General features: G+C 37.2%; 2 protein-coding genes across 5 annotated transcripts in view; one reads left to right on the forward strand and one right to left on the reverse strand.

Annotated features, from left to right (window-relative positions):
- LOC101740296 (elongation factor-like GTPase 1) overlaps positions 1–27,602 on the forward strand; it is a 162,514-nt gene that overhangs the window by 101,171 nt on the left and 33,741 nt on the right. The window lies entirely within an intron of this gene.
- LOC101740423 (protein giant-lens) lies at positions 3,741–27,232 on the reverse strand. Of its 4 annotated transcripts, none has more exons than XR_009975933.1 (5): positions 26,873–27,232; positions 7,279–7,412; positions 6,554–6,821; positions 4,892–6,089; positions 3,741–4,609 (listed from the first exon to the last, which is right to left on the reverse strand). XR_009975933.1 is itself a non-coding variant. In XM_012693367.4 (4 exons), exons 1-4 carry the CDS (start codon positions 27,062–27,064, stop codon positions 5,841–5,843), a joined length of 843 nt encoding a protein of 280 aa, XP_012548821.1. In that variant the 5' UTR covers positions 27,065–27,213; the 3' UTR covers positions 3,741–5,840. The 4 variants fall into 4 exon arrangements, 2 of the variants coding, with proteins under 2 accessions (XP_012548821.1, XP_004929758.1); XR_009975934.1 differs by having other exon boundaries at positions 7,288–7,412; positions 26,873–27,230; XM_012693367.4 differs by having other exon boundaries at positions 3,741–6,089; positions 26,873–27,213.

Here is a 27,602-nt window from a genome sequence, read left to right on the forward strand (position 1 = left end):
GAATCTACCAACGGATCGGAAACGCGACCCACTGAGAAGATCCGGCCAGAAACTCAGTGGGCTGTGTCTGTGGGTTAATTCGCTCGTCGAGCCCTTCGTCGCAAGCCACGGGTTCGACGAGGACGGCGACCGGTGCTTGTGGTTCATAGGCGGCACTGAAAATTTCGGGAATTAACGAAGTGACACAACATTACTATTTAAAAATGTATTTATTGCTTTTCGAAGTATTCTCCGCGAAATTTGACACATTTTTCCATACGATGGAACCAATCATTGAAGCAACCATTCCATTCGGAAGTTGGAGTCTCCAAGATGGCCGTTTTGTAGGCGTCCACAGCTTCTTCAGGTGATGAAAATCTCTGTCCACGCAATTTATTCTTTATTTTAGGGAAAGTATAGAAATCATTAGGGCTTAGGTCGGGGCTGTACGGCGGATGGTCTAATAATTCTATGTTTTCTTGCTCTAAAAACTCTTTTGTTCTGTGCGCGGTGTGAGAACTCGCATTGTCGTGATGGAGGATAATGCGACGGTTGCAGTTCTCTTTACGGAGTTCAGAAACGACCTGTGGCAAACAATTGCTAGCATACCATTCTGCATTAACCGTTCTTTGTCCCTCAAGAGGAATAGTCGTAACATGGCCGGTTTTGGCGACAAACGTGGCCACCATTTTTTTTGCAACACTCCGTGAACAAACAATTTTTGTTGGCTTTAACTCATTTTCGAACACCCAAACTCGTGACTGATTTTTTTGTTTCGGGCTCGTACGCGTATATCCAGGATTCGTCACCTGATACAATGTTGTATACAGCATTTGAGGATCCTGCGTGGAATCTTTCGAGAGTTCTGACGCACCAAGTAACGCGAGCCGCTTTTTGCTCTTCACAGAGCGAATGCCGTATCCATCGGGAAAACAACTTTTTACACCTAGTTGTTCATGCAAGATTATTTGTATTTGACTCATGCCAATGTCTAAAGTTGCCTGAATTTCGCGGTATGTCACATGTCGATCTTCCTCAATCAGCTTACACACAGCATCAACGTTTTCTTGGGTGACTGCAGTTTTTGGACGACCTTGACGGGGATCATCACTGCGCTTGACACGTCCACGTTGAAACTCAGCAAACCAGCGATAAATTGTGGTTTTGGATGGGGCTTCATCACCAAATGCAGAAATCATCCGGTCAACACACTGTTATTGTGTTAAACCACTTCGAAAGTCATCATAAATCATCGCTCTTGAATTTTCTCGAGTCAATTCCATTTTCTCAACGACTAAACAAGTTTGACAAAACTTCGTGACAAGACCGAGAATCTTTTTTTAAATAAATAAATGGTATTCGATTTTTAAAACCAAGGAGTTTTCAATTAAATAGATTTTAATATGACAGGAACAGTGGAAATATTCCATTCCCGATACTTTTAGTGCAGCCCTCGTACATAAAAGCACCGTTAATGGATCAGGAGGATCCGTAATGACGTGTTTTGGGCATCGATATACGTAGTACGTTTTGTTAAAAACGGAAATAATCCAAATGAGTCCTTTATTAAGCGCGTAATCAGTTAATGACAATCGTATCATCACTAGTTACATGGATAGATTTCGGGTAAACCACTTTGCACTAAGTAAAGACTATGAACTTAACTGCCCCAAGTACAATAATTAGTTATTAAAATTCTGAATGCGTGAGAATTTCCGACATACATTGTAATCATTTAAATATTATTTTCGATAAAACGAAAGGACCTTTTGCTTGAGAGAAATCAATTGAGTAGGTCAGGCGACAAGTGAAATTATCCGTTATAACCATGTGTTTATGATATTACTTTGCACATTAAAATTTGAATTATCTTTCAACTTTTTTTTTTTTTTATATTAAAGTAGGTATGTGTACTTTTTAGAATTTGGCGATTAAATGAGATTTATATATATCTTACCGTACTGATTTATAACCAATGCAATATAACAATTATAGAATGTGCGACTAAAATGTAATATGTATATAAATATATTATTTTTGATATTTTTTTATTTTAATAGGTCGTAGTTTTTAGTTTTTCTGTCTCATCTGTTGGTAGGCTGCGTGCTGTGGCATTATTCAAATACTTTTGCTCGCGGGTACATATTTTTTTAAACTGGTGGTAAGAGGTTTGTATGTAATTATGTATATTAAGATCGTTTGAGCAGGTTTGATTATGCGTCTATTTCTGCTACGAAGTAGTCTAGCGTTCGTTATAACATTTGAAGGCCAACAGTTATACAATAGAATTCGGCCTCCACATTGTAATTGTGATGTTACTGGTCGTAGGACCTCTTGTTTTACTGGTGGTAGGACCTCTTGTGAGTCCGCATGGGTAGATATCACCGTCCTGCCTATTTCTGCCGTGAGCAGTAATGCGTTTCGTTTTGAAACGTGGGGCAGACGTTGTAATTAGGTATACTGAGAACTTCTATCTCAAAGTGGGTGGCGCACTTACGTTGTAGCTGTCTATGGGCTCCAGTAACCACTTAACACCAGGTGGGCAGTGAGCTAGTCCACCCATCTAAGCAATAAAAAAAGACCTACGGCAAACCCTAAATACAAGGCGACATGCCTTGAAGCAGTAATGCGTTTCGGTTTGAAAGGTAGGGCAGTCGTTATACTGTAAAAATTGAGACTTAGAACTCATGCCCCAAACAGAGTGGCGACATTAACGTTGTTGAAGTCTATGGGCCCCTGTAACCACTTAGTGCCTGGCCTTGAGCCAGTAGACCTATGTAAGCATTAACAAGACGATCAGATTATTCACCCATGTAGGCTATAAAAATATTACGATAACCCGTCGCTTGCGACGAAGGACTCGACGAGTAAATTAACCCACAGATACAGCCCACTGAGTTTCTCGTCGGATCTTCTCAGTGGGTCGCATTTCCTATCCGGTGGTAGATTCTGCGAAGCACGGCTCTTGCTAGGGTTTATGTTAGCAACATCGTCAGGTTTGAGCCCCGTGAGCTCATCTACTAGCTCGGCGACGCTGACATGGTCTCTCTAAACCATCAGCTTAGGTTAAAAAAAACCGATATGTCATTGTTACCTCGACTATAATGTACCTTACAATAAAATCTTTCACCTCTTTTCTCGTAACGTAGGTTATTTCACGGCCAACGTGCTGTGAAAGTTTCAATTTCTCTTAATTTAACTTAGCCTATAAACACGAATATTTCGTAAAATTCTAATATCGAGAGTCATTCGAAGCAACGGGAACAGAGGTTAGTCGGATTATCTATATATTAATACGTGAAGCAAAAACTTTGTACCCCTTTTTACGAAAATTGCGCGGACGGAGGAGTATGAAATTTTCCACACTTATAGAGAATATAGAGAAGAAGTGCACAATGCTAATATTTTTTTTAAATAATGCATAAAAGATACATTAAATCAATAAAGAAAACATTACACACACTACGTACCGCATGTATTTGACGCACACACGCATGCATACTATTTATTGTCAAACTTTTGTTCTTGACATCTGTGGTCAAATTGAGAATAGATAAAATTTTAATATTGTTTGTCTTTATTAATATTTTTTATAGTGTAGCCTTGGCGAAATTTGTGATTATAGAAGTATAAAGTACAATCATAATAATGTACAAACTTACAATTCCAATTAATTATAGTCGAATTTCGACTACTGCGGGACCTCTAGTGTAAAATAAACAGGTCACTTTTGTCAAATGAAAAAAATTGAAACGCTGAACTATTGATACGAAAACATGTATTCATTTGTCTTTGAATAATTTAACTTACACCATAGTTATACATCAAAACAAAAATAAGGAAGACATACCGAGTCACAATACAAACGTCGACTTTCATTTTGTATTTACATACGTACATTAAATACATAGACATATAAAACTATGAAATGTATGTATTAAAATATATATATATCGTTAAATGCACTTGTTTTAAATGTTACATGAGTATATCTCGTAGAGAATTGTTATGAGTTGAAATAAAAAAAGGTGCAGTCAATCATGATTGTCTATGGAATATCTTGGAAATTTAAATGACATAAATTTCAACTAAACCCTTTTCACATCTTATTTACTAAGATTATAACAATCTTAATTTATTTAGTTCGGTTTGTTGGTAAGAAAATTTCACAGTATACTTAGCTCATCAAAATATTCACGTATATTTAGTAAATGCGTTTTTTGATGGGTACAAGTGTAATTTTGTTACCAAATTTAAAAAGGCAAAATTATTTGAACAGTCTGCGTAAAACTAAGAGATTGTTAACGTAATACTAACGTTCTATACAAATTCGATAAAAGCAAACAAAACAATGAACAAGTAGCGTTCTCTCAACCTATTATGGCAAGTTAAATAATAAAACATAAATATAATCGTTTTTAATCTAAAACGTCTGGAATGATCGATCTAAAACTAATATAATATTTACACGATTTAACAGAAACAATTAGAAATTAGCCACTTATTTGTAATTCGGTTTTTCTTTCTGCTCTAACGACATATTGTTTTTTTTTTTTAATAGAACAGCGAGGAAGAATTTATTGAGAAAAGCACAGATACATTCATAGAATAGAAACACAACTAAGTTTTTCTTTATATGAGTCGTCTATTATCAAAGGTGGCAATCTGTGCATTGGGACAAAATATTTTTATTGATATATCAATACAGATTGATTTGAATATAATCGTCTCCTTCAAAGAATACGGTTCAAAACCTTCACTAAATAAAGGTTAATAGTTAACCTGTTATTTATCTAAGATTTCGTTCCGAAGAGTTTTGTGACTGCCAATGGAATACAAAGTCAATAATTCGTTTTTCTGATTTACCAATCATTGTCCAAAAGTCAGATTGCCGGCTTTGATAATAGTCGACTCATATAATTGTAAACAGACAAGAAATAGAAAATGTTGAACGCCACACAAATATCAAACTCATTTAAAATGGCATTTCTAAATACTATAAATTTTTATTTACACTTTCTAATTTTTCTTCTATCACTTGACAAAAACGTTTTACAATAGTCGGTAATCGGACAAAAACGTTATACAATAGTCGGTTTTCGCAAAAACAATCGGACAAAAACGTTATACAATAGTCGGTTTTCGCAAAAACAATCAGCCAAAAACGTTATACAATAGTCGGTTTTCGCAAAAACAATCGGACAAAAACGTTATGCAATAGTCGGTTTTCGCAAAAACAATCGGACAAAAACGTTATACAATAGTCGGTTTTCACAAAAACGTTATGCAATAGTCGGTTTTCGCAAAAACAATCGGACAAAAACGTTATACAATAGTCGGTTTTCACAAAAACGTTATGCAATAGTCGGTTTTCGCAAAAACAATCGTACTTTATTTTATACATAACTAAATCAAATCGTAAAACTATCAAAAGCGATCAACTATAATATCGCATTTGTACTATACAGGTAAACGAACGAAACGGTATATTCAATAAAATTAAAACTTATGTACTTTAACTACAGCATACAACTGTACAGTATTTACTCGAAATATAATTATTTATAAAAAGTACATAAGGCAAATTATAGGGCAATTAAAAAACACTAGTACTGGAACATTCGTCTTAAAAGTGTTTTCATAATTCGTATAACAATACCCAACTTATAAATTAACGTTATTCTCGATTAAAAAAAATATATTTTACAATGTCATTAAAATTTTTCATAATATCTTGAAGATATACAAATAAAATAAGGAACAAAATTTAAAACATAAACAATAAATCACACGAATCGATTCTCAAATCGATATAATATCGAGTTATCGGTTTTGCTTCACACTTTCTTATTAGTTCGTACTCAATCTTTATCTCCGACGAATCTGAAGGTATCCGGGGGTGGTTCCTGCATGCAGTAACCGTGGTACGTACGGATGTCTTCTGAAGCGTACGTGATTCCCGGGAGGACTCCGGGCTCTGTGTGATGCCTAGGGCAGCTGTGGTCCCTTGGACACTGGCAGATGGTATTGGCGTTGACTTCGTCGATCTGCTCGTGACGTCGTCTCGCGCTGAACAACTTACAAGGCTCCTTCCTTGAGCAACGAAGCCTCTGTGAATGAATAGGCAATAATTTAGCAGGTCACTTGCCTTAACACTTAAAATTCGAGAATTTAAATACTGGCCATGCATAATCAAACCTAGAACTTACTACGCTGTTTTGAATTTAACGTTTTTTTTTTCTACCTAATCTTGTAGATAGCCTTAGAGAGCTATGCCAGCGTAACCGAATCAGTAGGTGAGCTTCACGGTGCTCTAACCTGAGGACGTTTCTAAGACTAGCCCTAGCAAGAGCACTATCAGATCTGCCACCGGATCGGAAACGCGACCCACTGAGAAGATCCTGCCAGAAACTCAGTGGGCTGTGTCTGTAGGTTTTAAACAGGTTCATTTATAATATATTTAAATAATTCAATCTACGTAATGTAATAAGGAAAGCAAACTGTTAATCGATAATACAATGTCACATAACGCCATCTATCGTCATAACTGAAAATCGTGTCAACGACTACTCACGCTTTGTGGTGAGCAACCAAACTGGTACTGGTTCCCTTGTTCGCCGCTAGATGCCGTGTACGGTAGCTTCTTTAGCAGGTACGTGACCGAGAACTTGGGGCAGTGACAGTTGACGATCTGCTGAGTCGCGTTCGTATCGGCAAACGTGTAGATGATCCACGCTGCGTCCTTGAAGTAACGGCATTTAGGCAACCTCTTCACTGGCTCGCAAGTTTTGTACAAGGTCGTCTTGTCGGCCAGCGTGTGGTTGTCGTCGGCCGACAGTTCGCTGGAAATAAAAACGGTTCATTGAGCGTGTTCCGGGAATGTGACATCGTAAGAGAGACGGAATACATGCTTTCACATTCGAGATATTGTTGTTTAATGTCTTATTTTTGGTTTCTTTGAATCGGTTTTTCCGTATAGTGTGCTTAGTGCGAGTTTTTTAACGTTCTCGATAGCGTAAAAGTTAGCTCATATTTGTACGGAATGGGATCGTTTGCCTACGTTTGCCGTTAGGGGCGCTGTTCCAACTGCATACAAAATTGGGCTAACTTTTACGCTATCGAGAACGTTAAAAAACTCGCACTAAGCAAACAGAACTAATTTTAAGTATTTAACTAAATAACAAACGAAATAAAAAACTTTTACATTTTTACAAGATTATCTAATTTTTTAAGTAGCATCTAATGTTAATGCTATGCAACTTTTCATAAGTTTTTACAAAACTATTTTTCAATGGATACCTTTCATACCTCGAACACGGCCTGTGTCCTAAGCACCGACATTTCTTCTCTATCCACGGCTGGGAAGCGTCGTAGAGGTCAACCTTACTGCAGACTTGTCGCGGTCGGCAATCGGGCAAATCGTCCTCCGAAACCTGAAACGTAAAAAAAATGATGCTCAACTTTATGCTTGATTCCTTATTTTTTGTTCAACGACATGGTATTATTATTCGGGTCACTGACCACACCGGAAATGTGCCGTTGTATTACAATGTTATATAACGATGATAATACAAAACAATGTGACCAACACGTTTTACTATGAATCGAAATTCGCGCGCGCACCACTTGTAATTCAACGAACGTCATTTCATTCAAACAGAATTCGCTGCAGCTGTGTTGCGAGAATTCAGAAGTCAAAAGGAAATCGAATTCGACCACAAAAGACCAAGAGTCGCGATCGTGGGAAAAACTGTAAGGTGTTCTTAAACTTAGTTCGCACCTGTCCTCCGAAAGGGAATCATAATGGACGTACGAATCTGAGAGATGCTTATCCCGAATACACGTTATAAAGTAAGAACATGTGCGCTCTGAATCCATTCATTATAATTTTTTTGCTCGAAGAAAAGGACCATCGGTACTTCCGACCGGAAGGCATACCATTCGGCAACCTGTTAATGATGAGAACTTTTTTTTTCTGCGCACACACGTCTTGTAGGGCTGCTACCGCTGTAATTAAATTATTAAATCTCATTATGATTTTGACGTCTCAACGAATATTTTCATAGGTAGTTTAAACTACTCGTATTAAAATCTGATAATGAAGACGGCTTAATCAATTCTGTTTTACACCGTTTTTTGGCTTTTACTGTCGGGTTTGAAGCTAAGTGTCAACCCAAGGCGATGCGGTGTAACGATTTTTACGCAGCGTACTGATTGGTAGTAAACGAAATCTATAAGAGATTTGTGGACATATTACCTCACATATACGTATTTTAATTGGGTTCGCAAGTTACACTTTTGAATTGTTTATTATTATTGCTGTCGAAAATAATCGAGCGGTCAATGGGTAAACTAAATGTTACGGCCACCCATGGACTCTGATATTATTGTCAGGGGCATGGCCAGGCTGCTACCATACAGTACATTCCTTAAACGTTTTTGATCTCCATCTCAATTAAGCTGTAGTGTTCTACATACAACGGTCTCTAGTTATAATTTCCTGTTTTACTTGTACAGACTTAAATGCATTCAAACTAACTTCTTTAAAGTTACTGCCTTCGATCATCTCTACTCCTTTTTTTTTTCGGATAGGTGTCCGAATCTCGTGCATGAGATTTCATCGCTTAGGAGGCGCGGGGAGTTTGTGGGTCGTGACGGTATGCAGATGTTGGGAGCAGACGCGGGCCTAAGGCTGTTTTAAGGCCCTACCCACCAATCGACTCCCTTTGAACTCTCTCAACCAAAGTCAGATCAGAGAAGGGGGAAATCTCAAACTACTATATCAACGAAGTATTGATAAAGATATAAAGAAAATACAGAAATAATTTGACTTATCGAATTATGAAAGTTGCCAAATGTACCAGCCCTAAGTAGAGTGGGTGTGAAAAAAATGTTTTTTTTTGTTGTTCCGGATATACTTCCCGTTTGTTGTGTATTGCGATAGATTTCGTGGAAACGTACTTAACTACAATCATCCGAAGGCCGGATACAGCCCTTTTGTGTCTCAAACAAAAAGCACACGATCCAAAGAAACACAATCTCTCCGGGTTGTTGACTTACACCGTGAGGGGTCTTTATTTAACGTACTCGTATTATAGTCGTGCCGAATGCTAATGTAGCCTCGTAACGAAATTACATTATGAATTGACATCCAGTGAATCTTTATTAGGGTATTCAAAAAAAAAAAAAATAGCATCGTCGCAGTATCAGTCTAACCTGTTCTATTAACATTCGTAACGTCAGCGCAGGAAATTGCGTCCTAACTGCATAAACGTTTCTCGTGAATTATTTGTATCAATCGTGTTTGCATACTAAAACAAAGTCGCCAAAAATAGCTACCCACTTAGTGCATACAAAATATAACCAGATAACAGTACCTAACAATACCTAAATGAATAAGTGGAAACAGAAAAATAGACCTACCATTAGTCGACAAATAAATATTACGTATCTGCTATAATCAGAGATGCAACCTCGATGGATTGATATTATCATGAAACAAATATCGCGACCCGATTGTACTGATGTGTTCGGGAAATGAAATCGTGCAGATTATGTTACTAAAACCAGTCGAATTTAATATAAGGACATCCGCCTATCAAAAATGAGGGTCTCGCGTGTAACTAATCTGTCCTGGACTTAATTTGTGCTAATATAATCGATCATGTTTTCGAACCTAACCTAACCTAACCTAACCGAAAAAGCCTGAAGCGTAATGAATAAATTAAACTTTAATCAACCGCTTTAGAAAATAACAGAACAACGGTATATAACGAAGATATTTTATTTTTATTAACAGTTTTAATATTAATCGACCGGGTAACAAATAGAATTAAAAATCGTGTTGAGGACGCATCAAATCGAGGGGGTTTCGCAATATCGTGCATCGGTAGTTTTGTTGTGGGTAATGAGTAAAATTAATTGTTAAAGGCTGCCTACCCAGCATCCCCAATTTTACCCTTAAATCCTTAATTATTAGAAGTAGAGCGCATTAGGCCGGCTTAAAGGATGGTCATTACTCTATATTAAAAAAAATTAACTCGCATCACAAGCTGCCCGGCGTCATTATTTATCATTTGTCATTAGTCATTATTTGTCGCATTAGTTATCGCATTGGATTCCGTTAACCTTCTAACACGCGATGATCTGTGAGCTCATATGAACATCATCATCATCATCATCATCATCATTATCCTGCCCTTCTCCCAGTCACCTGGGGTCGGCGCAACATGTTTTCTCCTTCCATACTCTTCTATCATATACCATTTCTTCGCTCACTCATATGAACATATCCTAAAAAAAACTTCAGATTACCCCGGCGAACTTAGTAACAATTAATAACAAAATTTAAATAGGCACAGGCCAATCAGCTTAGTACCCGTTTTGCTTATGTTTGTCAACCGTTTTTCCTTCTTTTTTTTTGGTAGGTATTAATGGTCGAAATTATTTTATCAGAATATCGATAATAAATCAAAATAGAAAATAATTGAATTTATGCTTTTGAGCCTCAGTAATTACGGTAGTAATTCGATCATAGGGCGAAAAGCGCCAAATGAGAAGGTTGTTAGTTGAATTTTCTTTGACTTTTTTTTAGCACAAAATGCCTTGAGGCTGAGCGAGGTTCGGGGACGGTGCATCCGGTCCAATGGACAGGTGCCATCGAGCGCCGCGCCCACTCTAATTTAGGCTTGTTGAAAAAATATTGATATATCGATATTATTTTTTCAATGTATCGATATATTTTAGCGATATTTAATACTTCGATATATCGATGTATCGATATAAAATTCCAAATATCGAAAAGGTATAAAAATCTATATTTTTTCAGCCCAATAAACATTGATGTGTTTTAAGATTAAAAAATCCTAACATAGAGTACTTTTTTATACTATCATCTTTTTAACAAATTATATTTTATGTAATTTGTGTTTTTGATCGACTCGATTTGCTGTTTTAAAATTTGGTTCTTAAGTTTCTTATAATTAAGTTTTTCTAAATTTCTTAATAGTTGTTCTTGATTTATTAAAATTATGTCTATTGATTAGCACGAATATTCTCTGTCAAGTCATACCGATATATCGATATTTTTTAATAAAAAATCGATGTCGATGTTGATTTTATCAAAAAATATCGATACTTTATTGCATTTCGGACATCCCTACTCTAATGAAATAATTTGTTACTCGCTACGACCTTCCACAACCTTCACTACACGACCGTCCTCTTTTAACAAATGCTATAACCGTATTGTTCTTTCTCTCGCTCATTTGCTTTTAAATGCCATTCTCTAGTTTTCGTTTGTTAATTTTAAAATCTCACAGAATAATTCAATTTCCTGGCTTCCTATTCACTTAAGTACCTTTAACAATTTAAATAAAGAAAATGACTTAAAGGTACTTACTATTTGTCGTTTTGTTAAACCTTAATGGTCCTTTTATAAGCGCCAATTTTCAATATATCTTAGGCTAGTCCATATTGGTATTCGATCTCATTACATCGTTCGACAAAATAAAAGAGGTCAGTGTGTAAGATGCGCGACGTTTGACCGTATGTTTACACGCAAAACCCGCGGATTAATAAATTTAAAAATGGAATGTTGCAACAGTAGCCTTGTTCAACCAAAACCGAGCCGCAGCAGTTATTCTCCACAAACCAATTTGCTTAATTACACAACCAAAAGCAAATTATGGGCTTAAATAAATTACAATGTTTTTTTGTGTGTATGTGTGAGTGTGTCCGGTACTCAAGGAACACAGGTAGCCGGACGAGCCTAATCCGATCAATTACCACCATTATTAGCCAACATCATTTTTATATAATATATTTAATAAGCATCCGGAAAATTAACGTGTGTTTCGTTGCGTAAGTAATTTAAAAGGCGTTATTTAATGGGGAAATTGTTGTAAAAGAAAATTACTAATAACATGACGTAACAATTAAAGTTTTTTAAAGGCGTGTGAGGTGTGACGGGAATAGGTGTGTGTAGTGGAACCATGTAGGTTACTCGCTCACACACGTGCGCTATGGTAGTGACATAATGAACGTGTATTATTTGGGGTAGATGTATCGCGATTCTTATCCCGTATTAGATTTATAAGATCAATACTTAGCTATTTAAAATATAACTGTTCCACACGTCCTTACGGATCCATCAGATCCTAAACTTTTGCATTAGACGCCTTCAGCTCTAACACTAGGAGCAGGCTTAGGGACCCCGGTAACCGTACTCGTCGAACTCGACAAAGAGTTCGACGTGCAATCTAACCCATGAATCAGCCCACTGAGTTTCTCGCCGAATCTGCTGCCCAAAGGTGCGACTGTTGCCCAAAGGTCGTAGGTTCAAGTCCCACATCGGGCAAACATTCGTGTGATGTACAGATTTGTTTGCCGTTCATATGAGTGTTTATCTATACTTCTATACTAATATTATAAAGAGGAAAGATGTGTTTGTTTGTTTGTATTGAATAGGCTCCGAAACTACTGAACCGATTTGAAAAATTCTTTCACATCTCCGAGTGACATAGGTTTGTTTTTTTTAACAAAAATTAGGGGTCCTTACTAAAACTTTTGTTAAAGACCCGAGCGAAGCCGGAGCGGGCCGCTATTATGTATTATATATATTTAAGCTTATATGTATTTTAGTCTCTGGTACCCATAACACGGGGACTCCTAATTTGGAGTCGAAATCAATAAACCACCGTGCGTGGTTTATTCAAGCTATTTATTTATTTAGTTATATGTTAGTTCACATTCAAATGGGATTATTGCGGAATTAAAAAAATCAATCGCGTGTTTTAGTGGTTTTTTTTTACATTTTTTAGATTTCTTTTTGCGTTTAATTGGCAGAAATATACTACACAGTTTACTTAGACGAGTAAAGTATTTAAATTATTTATCAAAATTAGAATTCTAATGTTGTGTCAAATATGTAGTTTTAGCCGTATTTTTTTCGGAAAATTCTTTTTTTTTATCAGGAAACAACAGGTTTATCGTTAAAAGCAAATTTGAAAATTTTATTCTACTATCTATTGTATTTGATAATAAAGTATGAAAACCGTTACCGTAACGTACCTAAACTTCAATATCAACAAATTTTTTTTTTTTTGTTAACGTAGAAGTAGAAACACAATCATAATGTGCATATGTGCTTGAACAATGTAACTATAGAAATACACTTTAATAAACTCGATGATATTCAATCGATAACTTATTATTATTATTATATTTAATTTTACGACCAATAAAAATCGTAATCCAAACACTCATATAATGAAGGTGTTTTTTTTTATTACATTCGTATATCATTTGTACGGGAGTAGGCAGCATTGTGATGATACCTACGCTTCGCTTATACGGGCGGCATTACACGTTCACGTATGAAAGACATCAACGCCTCGTGTCTGAATTGTGCGCTTTTCCGAATGCGCCACGCGCTCGTACTAATTGACTTATCCTTTTATGGGACGTCACTTAAGCCTTGTTCGGACTAGGCGAGTATTTTAGTCGAGTACCGAGTAATTTAGTAGCTAAATGTCTGAACACCAAAAATTTAGTCGAGTAAGTTAGTAAATAATTTAGTCAAGTCAATCCATTTTGTTCTATTTTTTCGGGCTAGTATCGAGTAGTTTAGCAACTTAATTAAATAAATAATAGTAATAATAAATATTTTACTAACAATCACGCCACGTTAACCGGTCCCGTGATAAGTTCGTAAAGAACTTGTGTTACAGGTACCAGATAACGGATATAAATGTAAGATTTTTATTCTACACATACATATATTTAACATACATCCATAACCCTGGAAAAGACATTTATATTTATCATACAAATATCTTCCCTTGGCGGGATTCGAACCCGCGACCCCCTTGTGTAGTGACCATGTCACTTACCACTACACCAGACGGCCGTTGCTCTGTACTCGACTAAAATACTCACCTAGTGCGAACAAGGCTTTATGATGCACGTGGGCATATGTCATATGTTACGAAGCCTCGCTGTCGCTGTGAAGACATGGGTGTTTTTATTCTATTAGGTTAAACGAGCTTTAACTGTGCGGGAAGTCGTAGTTATAACAAAATGTGTGCCGTCGCCTACACCGAAACATTACGTGGAAGTTGCGTCAAGAATAGGCCCTACCACTAATGTTTCGAGTGACTACAGATGGATAGTGGACGAATAGTTATAATAACTCGAGGAGGTGTTACATTTTTTTTATTGCTTAAATGGGTGGACGAGCTCACAGCCCACCTGGTGTTAAGTGGTTACTGGAGCTCATAGACATTTACAACGTAAATGCAGCTACCTACCTTGAGATATGAGTGCTAAAGTCTCAGTATAGTTACAACGGCTGCCCTGCCCGGCCTGAAGGGTGCTTCAACCCGAAACGGATTACTGCTTCACGGCAGAAATAGGCGGTCATGTCTGCCGTAAAGCAGTAATGCGTTTCGGTTTGAAGGATGTGGCAGCTGTTGTACTGTAAAAACGGAGACTTTAGAACTCATGTCTCAAGGTGGGTGGCGGCATTTACGTTGTTGATGCCTATGGGCTCCGGTAGCCACTTAACACCAGATGTACCACCTAAGCCATAAAAAAAGAACAACTACTACATCATAAACACCTATGGTCTACGCCTTAAGAATTAAAAAAAGCCACAAATAAACTTCAGACATTAAATGTAAATATTACAATAAATTCACGAGTACTTAGTAACACAGTTAATTTATAACACTAAACACATACAACTCGATTTTAATGCGGTAAACATATTGAGTAGGTACTAAGCGAATTACTGAGTAATGGACATAGTATGAATAAGCTAATCGCGAATAGATGTGTGAAAACTTTTGTTAATTAGTTTATTGTTGGTTAAAAATACTCTCTACTTATGGATTAAAGTCTTAGTGTGGACATCTTTCGGGTTATCTAGTGGCAATCTATTTTTATATAATATTTTTAAAAATTGTAAGTTTACTATATATTTTTTTAATATTATATAGTTAATATGATTTTAAATAAATATAGTAGAATAATAGTAATAATAACAACAGCCGGGTAACAAATCACGCACGGATCAGCCAGCCCCGTTTTTTTTTCTTACTTATTCGCCTATTTAGTAGCCTAAAGGGGGAAGAGGACGACCGAAAAAGACATGGATGGAGTGTGTGAAAAACGTTATGAGAAAGAAAGGAGTGGGTGTTGATATGACGGCTGATAGAAGAGAATGGAATAGAAAAATTCGCTGTGCCGACCCCACCTAGTGGGATAAGGTGAAGAAAAAGAAGAAGATTCGCTAGTAGTCTGAAAGGATATTTCAGCTACTCTGTAACTAGTAGGTGAGCTCAATGAACTCAACCTGTGAGAATGTGCTAACACTGGCCCTAGGAAAAGCAGTGCTTCGCAGAAACTACCACCGGATCGGAATCGCGACCAACTGAGAAGATCCGGCCAGAAATTCCGTGGGTTGAACAATGTTGGATGTATTGTGAGCACACCGCGATATACATAGCGTTCACGCGTTCCCGCTCAAAAGGCGGGTTAAACGCCTATAATGAAATTGCGACATCGACCTCATGTCTCAATTCCGGCCTCAAGTTTTTTATTAAGTTAATTACGATCAGAATAATTCGTCGTACATTCAAAGTAGTTCACAGAGCGTATTGGAAAAATTCTAGAAAAATAAGACAGGTGGTAAAACTAGAGATTCTTAGCACTGTGTCAATGCATATAATGCTGAGTAACGAAATAACAAATTGCTAAAAGCATAGTTCCCCAATAAGTGCGGAAACTAATTTATTCCAGATTTGGCCTCGGGCTTGATGACCCTGTATATTAATATTAATCTTAAAAATGGATTTAAAACCACTCATCGTACTCGTCGAACCCGTCGCTTGCGAGGAAGGGCTCGGTGAGTAAATTAACCCACAGACCCAGCCCACTGAGCTTCTCGCCGGATCTTCTCAGTGGGTCGCGTTTCCGATCCGGTGGTAGATTCAGCTAAGCACACGGCTCTTGCTAGGATTCGTGTTAGCAACATCGGGCCCCGTGAGCTCACCTACTAGCCCGGTGACGCTGATATGATCTCCCTTGAGCATCAGCTTAGACAGAAAAAAAAAGATTTTAAAAACATTCTTTGTAATGACATTCCGTTCATAATGAGACCTTCCTTGTGTTCATCCGGGAAGTAAGAGGAATATTTCGAGAAATGCCTTCGGTCAACATAACATTTTTATGAGTATCGCTGATGTACAAAAAGTACACCAAAGTAAAAAGTCTTTCAAAAGTCGTTTATGAACTGAACATTCTATGTAACAATTTTTGAATATAATACGTATGTTTCTTCATGTATACATTAACTTATCATTCACATGTGTGAGGTTACACTGTAGAATAGTGTTTTAAGAATAGATGACACGCGATGCATTAAAATAAATGTAATTCATACATCCAGCAATAGCCACAGAAAAGTATAAGAGAAGGTTTAAAATTAAATCTTGTTATATCGAACATCGAAATCGTTATACCGTTTTAGTTCTGACCATAAAAGGGGCGTAATAAAAGTAATATAATTCAAAGGGTACTGTGTCATGGATGTCCACTGATAATGGAATGTTCAGCTATGTTCCGGATCAAGATACTCCGACCTCAATGTTGTGTTATTTGGGCTCCGTTATCAGCTTATTTTTCAATTGAGGTTTGAAGATCAACTACCCGACTACAATATTAAAAATAATATTTTTACTGGTGGTAGGTATAATTTCACTGGTGGTAGGACCTCTTATGAGTCCGCGCGGGTGGGTGGGTACCACCATCGTGAAGCAGTAATGCGTTTCGGTTTGAAGGGTGGAGCAGCCGTTGTAACTATACTTGAGACCTGAGAACTTATACTCAAGGTGGGTGGCGCATTTACGTTATGGATGTCTATGGGCTCTAGTAACTACTTAACACCAGGTGGGCTGTGAGCTCGTCCACCCATCTAAGCAATAAAAAACAAAAATAATAATAATAATATGTCACACCTCTAGTCTACATTCCGCTTGTCCTTTTAAATCCAGGAAACGAACAAGTTTTTTTTTCTTTCAAAAACCCTCTTACAGTAAACTTATAACGAATCAACATCCGTGTTCATATAATGTCTGTGCATACACCACTGTCCTTTTGTGGTCCAAGGCATCCGGAGGGTTCTATTCAATACGCACGTGTCTCTGAGACGGATGCCCGAGATATCCTGACGCGACTTCAATGCTGAGAATAACCTCAAGTGTCTGTTTAGTCGTTTAGTTTGGCGCGGGAACAACGTGAGAACGAATTCACTTTTAATACTTCGGTTGCCTAAAGTAACGCATATTACGTTACATGTTTATATTAGGGTAAAATTTTCGATGTCAAAAGTTATAAAAAGCAACGGTGTTCGAATCCCGCAGGCGGGTACCAATTTTTCTAATGAAATACGTACTCAACAAATGTTCACGATTGACTTCCACGGTGAAGGAATAACATCGTGTAATAAAAATTAAACCCGCAAAATTATAATTTGCGTAATTACTGATGGTAGGACCTCTTGTGAATCCGCACGGGTATTTACCACCACCCCACCTATTTCTGCTTAACTTATATCTCAAGGTGTGTGACGCATTTACGTTGTAGATGTCTATGGGTTCCAGTAACCACTTATCACCAGGTGGGCTGTGAGCTCGTCAACATACATAGGTAATAAAAAAAAAAGAAAAAAAAACTGCGCCGTGGTTGGATTGCTTTGTCAATAATGGAACCTACCCATTAATTCGTATTTAAGAAATCCAATGATTTCAAAGAAAGAATTTCAAAGAAGTTCTTATGACAAATAACTAAACTAAATTAATCTTAATGTCTTTGAAAATAGGGCCATAATTTTCTATTTTCCCTGTCCTAACGCGCACAAACTAGTAAAAACGAATTAATAATTTTCTCAAAATTTCCGTGCTACCGATTTTAACCGCAAACGAACGAAAGATGTTTTTCTTGACGCTCAAATATAAAATACAAAGGTATTTAGAGGCAAAAAAATATTTGGTAACACAAAAACAATTTAACACAAAAACCCTTTATTTTCGAACCACTAATGACTAAAACCAGTAGCTTGTTTCGTTATACATTTTTTGTTTGTTTCAAACTATGAAACAGCCTTAAACTTTTTTGTCCACTTGTGAGTGTCTACGTGATTCTTCTATTGAATAAGATAACAGCGAAGTGTTCGATTGATATTTCTTTTTTATTAGCGTTGAATACGTGGCTCTTGTTAAGTCCATTCTAAATAAAAATTACAAAAAACTGCAGATACGAATTCAGAGGGTTGGAAATTTATTAAACACGTTTTAAGGAGGTACTACGATTAGTAGTCCCCCGGTAGTCGAAATTCGACTATAATTAATTGAAATTATAACTTTGTACACTATTATGATTCTATTTTTAAAGACTATTATACTTTTATAATCATAGACTTCGCCAAGACTACACTTTAGCTAGACAAATATTAATAAAGACAAACAATATTTAATCTATTCTCAATTTGACCACAGACTTTAAGCAATAAGAAAAGTTTGACATTAAACAAATAGTGTGCATGCGTGTGTGTCAAATACATGCTAGTGTGTGTAATGTTTTATTTATTTATTTAATGTATTTTTTATGCATTAATTAAAAAAGCTATTATGATTCTGCAATCCTTCTCTATATTCTCTATAAGTGTGGGAAATTATACTCCTCCGTCCGCGCAATTTTCGTAAAAAGGGGTACAAAGTTTTTGCTTCACGTATTAATATGTAGATATATTATTATAGATTCCTTATTGGCTGAGAAGAAACGTCGTTTTCACGTCAAAGAGAAGTAGACCCAGAACCAGTAAGAGTGATACCAGCTCAAAATAATTTCGGTGGGTAGGTCGAATAGTAACCCTGCATGGGTAGCTAATATTATGCCTACTTACACCGCCAAACATTTACGCGTTCCGGTCTAATATGTAGACAGATATGTAATTGTCTTCGTGTCTTAGCGGATGATGGCGTTAACTCCGTGATGCCTCTGGCCTCAAAAGCCCTTACAAGTTACCACCCAGTACCAGGTGCACATCAAAGCTGACAAGACCCTTCGAGATACTGGTACAAGATTTCGTTATATCTCTGTAGTTATATAAAAAAACCCTTAAAGACCAATACTTCTCTTTAACTCGGCTATTAGCTTGGCCGGCATCTATCTATCTATGCAACGGAATCTTCAGTATGATTTTCATTAACTTCAAGAGGTCACATTAATTTGAGTATTTTGCACACAATCATTTTGTTACCTTGGTCTAAAATTCGGTTAAAGAAAAAATGTTTTTTTTTCTCTTTCGATTTACTATTAAAGAGTATTTCTTTTTTTTTATATTGAAACTCCATATTTTGAAAAAATTGACGATAACTAGTGGCCGGATTATTCAAACGTCGAACAAATAAATAGATTAGTCTTCCGTGACTACGACAACTGTAAAGTATCTGATACGTCTGAAAAACTTTAATGTACCTAAATTATAATTAAAATTGAACAGAAAATTATATAATAATTTCGAAATGATATTTTTAGATAGTAAATATCATGTCCTTAGACGAAGCTATCCAAATTTTATCCAAGGTAAAGTTTGACGTTCACTTTTCTTTACTGACGCGTGTCCGCTGTCATAGTTTTTGTTCGCTTCAATCCGAAGCGAAGAACAAATTATATCATTATTCTTATTGATTTTATTGCCTTGTAACTTATAAGCTAATTTTTTTTTTAATCAAATAATTTCGAACACAATTCAAACCACAAACGTTTTTCTTTTGTAACAAGAAACAGTTAGGTATAATTAAAGAAACGTGCAATAGTCCGACTGATACGGTAGCGCAGTAGTTAGCGCACCTGACTATTGCACGGAGGGTCGTGGGTTCGATTCCCACACCGGACAAAAATATTCGTGTGATGAACAGGTTTGTTTGCTCTTTGTCTGGGTCTTTGTTTTCAATGTGGCGGTAGCTATCATAGAACAAAAATATATTTGACATATGCCTAAATCGCGCTAACGACATTTCCAAAAAAAGCTTGCGTATAATACAAGTTCCGAACAACACCCGTACCGTCGCGACGTCGGTCTGCCGACCAATGTCACCCGCTCGGTGGAAGACCTTCCCTTTTTCGTTATTCCCAAATCTATATATGTGTAAACGTATGTAAATAAGTATCTGGTTCCCATAGTACAGGGAATCCTAATTTGGGGCGGGATCACCGTGCACGTCTTGTTTCCTGTTATTATTGTTATACTAAACAGTGTTCAAATAAGCCGTCGCCTGAAAATTAAAAGCGCCTACTAAGAAATTAAAACTTTCATTTACACTTATTTTTTCATAGCGCTAATATTTTAACTTTTATTTTCCTACCTATGCTGACATCCTTGAGAGGCTATTTCAGCTTCACCCTAACGTGTGTAGGTGTGTTGCTAACACTGACCCTAGCAAGAGCAGTGCTTCGCAGAATCTACCACCGGATCGGAAACGCGACCTACTGAGCAGATCCAGCGAGAAACTCAGTGGGCTGTGTCTATGGGTTAATTTGCTCGTCGAGCCCTTCGTCGCAAGCGACGAGTTCGACGAGGACGGTGACCGGTGCTTGTGGTACCTAAAAGCACTGTTAATGAATCGGGAGGATCCGCAATGACGTGCTTTGGGCGACGTCGACTGTTTCCAGCGGCCACGACAAGAGGGTTCTCATGTCGGGCCGCCTTCTCGAAGTGGCGCAATGATGCCGACTGTAGATCCTTACTGACAGAGTCGAGCTCCAGGTCATCGTGGAGATCCACGTTCCTCAGGAACCATGGTGCTGGCACCGCCCAACAATGAAAGAATATCGTATAACCGCATTCATGCAATTATTACGCAAAGCGATGTAGATATTTATTACTACAGTTCGAATTTTGCTTAGATTTGAGATTTAGATGCTTGTGTGACAGAAACTTCGAACAGACATGATATTCCGATTTAAATTTTAGAATCTGATTTATAAATTACTGGTGGTAGAACCTCTTGTGAGTCCGCGCGGGTAGGTACCACCGCCCTGCCCATTTCTGCCGTGAAGCAGTAATGCGTTTCGGCTTGAAGGGTGGGGCAGCCTTTGTAACTATACTTGAGACCTTAAAACTGATGTCTCAAGGTGGGTGGCGCATTTACGTCGTAGATGTCTACGGGTTCCGGTAACCACTTCACACCAGGTGGGCTGTGAGCTCGTCTACCCATCTAAGCAATAAAATAAAAAAAACGCATAGTTTAGATTCGGTTTGCTCGTAAATTATTATAACACGCTATTATTCTATACTCCTTAATATAAAATACAACTTTTTTTTTTGTAAATATATAATCTTGATTTGTAAATAGTCGTGTGTAATTTTATTACACGAGCTTACATAAAATAATATTGAAGCAATACTAAGCATCCGGCAATCAAACGACTGTGCGTTTTAATATGTGTAACACTTCTGTTTCCTATCTTATTCTATTTAAAGAAACATTAATACAAATCTTGCGTCTGCTTATGATCATACTGCGGTCCGTGAATATTATTTAAATATCAATTATTGAACAAGAATAATAGGTAATCTTAAATTTTTTTTCTACTTATTGATTATTCCAGCTTCTTGCGGACAGACAGGTGAGCTCAGGGGCTCAGCTTGAGAGAATTTGCTAATGCTAGTCCTAGTAAGAGTAGAGCTTTGCAGAATCTAGCGCCGGATCGGAATCGCGACCCGCTGAGAAGATTCGGTGAGAAACTCAGTAGGCTGATTCTTTACTGTATCTCTTCTTGCAATGGAGAATATCTTTCGTGCACTTTTAAAATTTTATCAATTTATGGTTTCTGAAAATTTACAAAATCCTATAGGATAGGTAATATGTTGCTGCCATCTACTGCAGCAATGAGAAACTAATCGAAGCGAAGCCATCTAGTGGCCGACGCCCGTAAACATTTTTTTTCGATTGCTTGAGTTGCTTAACTATAAACTAATTTATGTGTATTATTATCTATGAATTGAATCTCATAAACCAGTGTGTAACGTCACCAGTAGCATTTGAATTGCAATGTGTTTGGACTGAGGTAAATGATTATTCTATTCATTTATTAACAAAACAAGGCAGTAAATTACTTAATGATTATTTAAATAGACAACTCGTTTATTTTTGCGAATCCACTAAAATAGCAGCAATACATCAATTAAACGGCGCCAGACTTAGACTGCAAAAAGACACGTTCAATAAATATTTATACATATTTAGTTTTTTTATTCCAATCGTGGCACGTGAAATTGACATATTGTTATAAACTGGTATGTTCAGAATACAGGAAATGCCGACATGAATATTTTTGTAGATTTTTTTCTCCTGTAGCACTGTGAATTTGTTCCCACAAGACACACACAAAATATATCAAACATCTACCTATTTAATACACATTTTTGTTAAATATTTTTTATTGGTTTTAATTGAAAATTTCTAGAACAATAAAATCTTTCCGGTTCTCGGAAAGAGCACAATACGAGGAAGCACGAGGACTCACTAGGTTATTTAATAAGGCATTAAACACGTTAGACAAAAACGAATAGGGTCGTTTCCAAGCGGCCATATGAAATGTTGAAGAGATGTGTTAATATTACTTGTAATGTTTGGAAAGTATGGAATTGCAAAAATTAATTCATAATAAGTATAAAGAATACAATCTGATGCCAATACATTTATAAATTTTATCAATATACAAATATTCGTTAAAGAAAACGAGCTGATTCCACGTATGGAACGTGAGATTATTGAAATAAAAATACCCCCAACATCAAGGGAGAGGCGATCGGGGCTAATATAACAACTCCTCTCTTCTTATCGTGAAGATGATATCGAAAGATAAAATGTTGTCATAAACGTCGAGATGCTGGTATTTTATTTTTGTATGCAAAGAAACACAAACTTCAATAAATAGCTTTAATAAAAAAATTGTGGGTAGTTAGAACAAAATTCAAGTGTCGACGAATTAAAGCTCTAAGCTTTCGTCACCACGAAAACTGAAAAGTCGAAAGTAATAACAGCTATATTAAACTTTCAAATTAGTTTTAATTACGCTTGTAAAAATTATATACATAAATATAATTGAATCAACACAATCCTCTCGTGGAGCCAACAATGGTTCCTATAAGTCATAAATATCTCCGCTAGGGACAGAACGGTGGCCTTCAAAAGGCCTGATCGCGGCCGCACGTTTTCGATTGATTAATAATGCCCTATCAATCATAATTCAAGCCCCCTCGCATCAAATCAGCACCATCAAAACAGCCGCACCGATTGATTCAAACGCAATTTCATAATTTACGACTAAATTGCGCGGCTATTATCCTATTTACCAGTCGTCACGTGGGACCGTGTGATACGGAATGAATTCGGCAACACTTTGGCTTCGCTTGTGTTCGTAATTTGCTTTAAGGGCCAATCACACTGGTGGTAGGACCTCTTTGTGAGTCCGCACGGGTAGGTACCACCGCCCTGCCTATTTCTGCCGTGAAGCAGTAATGCGTTTCGGTTTGAAGGGTGGGGTAGCCGTTGTAACTATACTGAGACCTTAGAACTTATATCTCAAGGTGGGTGGCGCATTTACGTTGTAGATGTCTATGGGCTCCAGTAACCACTTAACACCAGGTGGGCTGTGAGCTCGTCCACCCATCTAAGCAATAAAAAAATAAATAAAAAAACAACTCCAAGCTCTCAATAAATCATTAACATTGTTCGGATGATATACGTTTGTTCTTAGAATTGACCTAGTGGGACGCGGTTCGGCATCGAAAGAGGCTCAAAAAATTCAAAATTATAAGTATAATATGCATTTTAAGACGCTGCCAAAATGTTTCTAGGTAGTATTCTTTTTTTTTATTCCTCTGATGGGTGAATGAGGTCACGGATCACGTTGTGTTAAATAGTTGCCGAAGCCATCATAGACTTCATAACATAAGTGCCGCCACCTCTTAAGACATTAGTTTTAAGTCTCAGTTTTATAGACAACGGCTGCCTTCAAATCGAAACGTATTATGTAATTGTTTACGGAGGAAATAGTCAGGGTGGTGGTTAATCTACCCCGTGCAGGCTCACAAGCCGCCCCTCCTAGTAAATTACCCAGTAAATATTCCCTTATAAAGTACATTAACATTGTTTAGATTTCCAATTATTCATCATACTAATATATTTGTATAGGATTAGTGAGACTGTTATGGATTGTCGGTATAACAAGAGTCCCAATTTTTTATGGTCCGATGATTAAAAGGAAGGAATCGGGTAGCAAAAACATCAACTACTATATGGTCCGTAATACAAAGGATTAGCAACATCAATGCATATAAATATATAGTCACTTCTCATGTTTTCATTAGTGGCACGTGAATAAGCAAAAACCGAACCCAGTGAGATTGTCTTAATGTTGAAGGACACAATTCAAATATTCGTCTTATTATAATGCGTTTATAAATATCCCAACAAGTGCAAGAATTTATTTGAATCCAATAATTGAAACACGTGCAGACATTTTTTGAGATCAAAACTAGCTCACAGTTTGGTTCTCAAAAATTTCTTTTGTAACAAGGATTTTAGTTCGTAAATCATATTGATTGATAAGAGTTGTATACTGCACAAACATTTTCGTTAAGAAAAGTTTTGCTTAAAATTGATATTCCATCATTTGGCTGCTTATTTGTGCTTGATCGAATGAAAAAGATATAGCGAACCTTAATCAAAGATAGATTGGAAAATCATCGCTCTATAATCGATAATTCAATTTACTGAAGTTTAATTCTTGCACGGCGTCGTAAATTGTTTTCAAATGTATATATTTTTTTGATATATTTACTCAACGAAAATGGAACAAAATGCATTGTCCTAAAAATGATGTAAATTATATGAAATTCAAAGCACCACCAACACCACCACACACAATTCAAACCCGAACAAGAAATATGAGTGAACCAAAAAAAAAAGAAGAAAAACATTAACTTCCTAAAGACGAACTAAAAGACGGTTACCGTTACGAATAAGCTTTAAAGGCAGCGACATAAAAAGGCTTTTTTTAAACCAAATAGCACACACGGGCCGGGACGGACTCGACCCGTAAGTCATCGAAGCTGTCAAGATAAGAATGAGTGAATGGACACCTGCCGCTACCGGTGTTACGCGCGCGCCTACGCTCCCGCGCTCCGCTTATTTCATATAAATCCATAATTTAAACAATCTCAAAACGATAACGAATCTCGACCTTAAACAACAAAACATAGTAACCATTCTCATATAAAGCTGTATGATTTTTAAAAACTATTTTCGAACGCACGCCGTCCATGATCCTAGGTTAGACCGATTATCTTCTTGAATCGACTTTAAAATTAGGTATAATAATGATTATCGTTGTTTTTAAAATACGACTGACAAGACTTGACATCCGGAACCGCTTTTATTTTTATTGGTTTAATAACGCAATTACCGAGATAAGTTTTTCGATGCAGATGTAGCGTTATAAGAGAAAGGATTCTGGATGTTTAAAAGTCTTTAAAATTCCGCGATACTTTTTTTTTATTTTATTATTTTTTTATTTATGGCATTCGTTTTCAGATTAGTCACGGGTGATGTGCGTGTTTTATGAAAATGAACATGGTCGACATTCTTTTCCTATTTGTCAGGTTTAATTGGCCTAATTGCTGAGCGGACTCCTTCGTGGAATCATCGACGTTCCGATGGCTTCTGTTCATCATTCCATGATACAATAATCCAACCTTTTCCTTAAGACAATATTTAATCGATATTGTGATTGGTATATATATAACTTAAACACAAAGCCTAAGTAAAGTATTCGAAGATAATCGTAAGACATACTGTGAGCACAAGTAGCTACCTCCGCCTTGTCTATTTTTGCTGCGAAGCAGTAATGCATTCCGATTTGAAGGGTGAGGCAGCCGTTGTATTACTACTACTAAGAACTCAGACCTCAGAACTCGTGTCTGAATGTGGGTGGCGAAATTTACGCTCCAGTTGTCTATGGGCTCCGGTACCCCCTTAACTCCTGATGGGCCGTGAGCTCGTCCACCCATCTAACCCAAAAAAAAGTTGGAAATAGCATACGTGAGAGCATATTTACGTTGCTATAATAATGTCTACAATTCGCGAAAATCGAAGAAGAAAAAATACTAAGCCTAGATTCAAATAAATATGCGTTTTTATTCAACCATGATCACTCTTGAACACGGTCCACGTTACTTACTTTCGTAATTCTTTCTGAACTGCGCCCACTCGCCTGAAAACGAATCAACTGAGCCACGAACGCGATATCTTTTGCAATAATCCTTACCGTAATTCAATGAGTCGAAGAAAATATAAATGAAATACCTATAGCATAGAAAGAAACTAAGATTGACATGTTCTTAAAGTCATTTTCGAATTTTCATGCTCTGTTCAAATGCATCTGCGAACAGAGCATTCCTGCATCCGGCAGTTCGTGACTTTTGTCACGACTATGACTTTTGAATTATTAAAATTATAACCAATATGATCGACAAACTATTATTTATTATCGCCTGTAGACTTGTCCCTACAGTTGGATTCATCTATTAGAGTTTTGGCGCCAAATATACGAATAATCTATGAATGTACACACTATCGCAACTACGTGCTTCACCCACGAATCTTGATTGAGCCAAGGTTGCATTTATTGACATTACAAAACGCTTTTAAACACGTTTAATCCAAAGCCGTCCTGAAACGGGTAAAAATCGTGAATGTCACAAAAACTTAGAAAGGACCAAGATTCGTTCGTCGAAGCAAGAAATTCGTGCAGCACTCACCCCTGTCTGATATAAAATCTTGATTCCACTCATCGGCGGTAACGTCGTCCTCCTGTGCGGCGGAAGCGGCAGTTTGTCCGGTCTTCTAATGTGGATTTCTGCGGACGGCCTGAACGCTTCCAGAGGCGTTCGGATGACGCTTCGGACGCCACAGAAAGCGCACGCCAAAATCAGGGACGCCAACATTTGCATGTTCGCACTGACAAGACACTACAGCGACTTTTTAAACACGGGAAACGTGTCCGATTTTCAGCGCTCTCGATATATTATCTTGAGTTCGCGTGCGTTTTGTGGTCGCGTGCGGAGTGTCGCGTCGTGAGGTCGGGCAAGCTCGGACTGGCAGCGGGCGCGCCGAAGCAGGTACGCCTTAGCCTACGCGCCCGGTATAACCACCTTCGATCGCAACCGAACAGTTTTGATTCTTTAAAGGCTTTTTTGTGGACCCAGCACTGGTTGATCGTTTTCGTTGTTTTTCTTGATGCCATTATATCACATTAAATGGGGTCAGCGTTTTTTTTTAATGCTTAGATGGTTGGACGAGCTCACAGCCCATCTGGTGTTAAGTAAGTAACCAGAACCCATAGAGATCTACAATGTAAATATGTATATGCGCCATCCGCCTTGAGATATAAGTTCCAAGGTCTCAGTATAGTTACAACGGCTGCCCCGCCCTTCAAACCGAAACGCATTACTGCTTCATGGCAGAAATAGGCAGGGTACCTACCCGCGC

Source organism: Bombyx mori, chromosome 21, assembly GCF_030269925.1.
Source record: "Bombyx mori chromosome 21, ASM3026992v2".
Classification (NCBI taxonomy): Eukaryota; Metazoa; Arthropoda; class Insecta; order Lepidoptera; family Bombycidae; genus Bombyx; species Bombyx mori.

Coding starts and splice junctions, on each gene's coding strand:
- LOC101740423 (XM_012693367.4), bottom strand. CDS start 27,064: ATGCAAATGTTGGCGTCCCTGATTTTGGCGTGCGCTTTCTGTGGCGTC. Junction 7,413..26,872: donor AGATTTTATATCAGACAGGG/GTGAGTGCTGCA, acceptor TTTACGTTTCAG/GTTTCGGAGGACGATTTGCC. Junction 6,822..7,278: donor CCGTGTTCGAGGTATGAAAG/GTATCCATTGAA, acceptor TTTTATTTCCAG/CGAACTGTCGGCCGACGACA.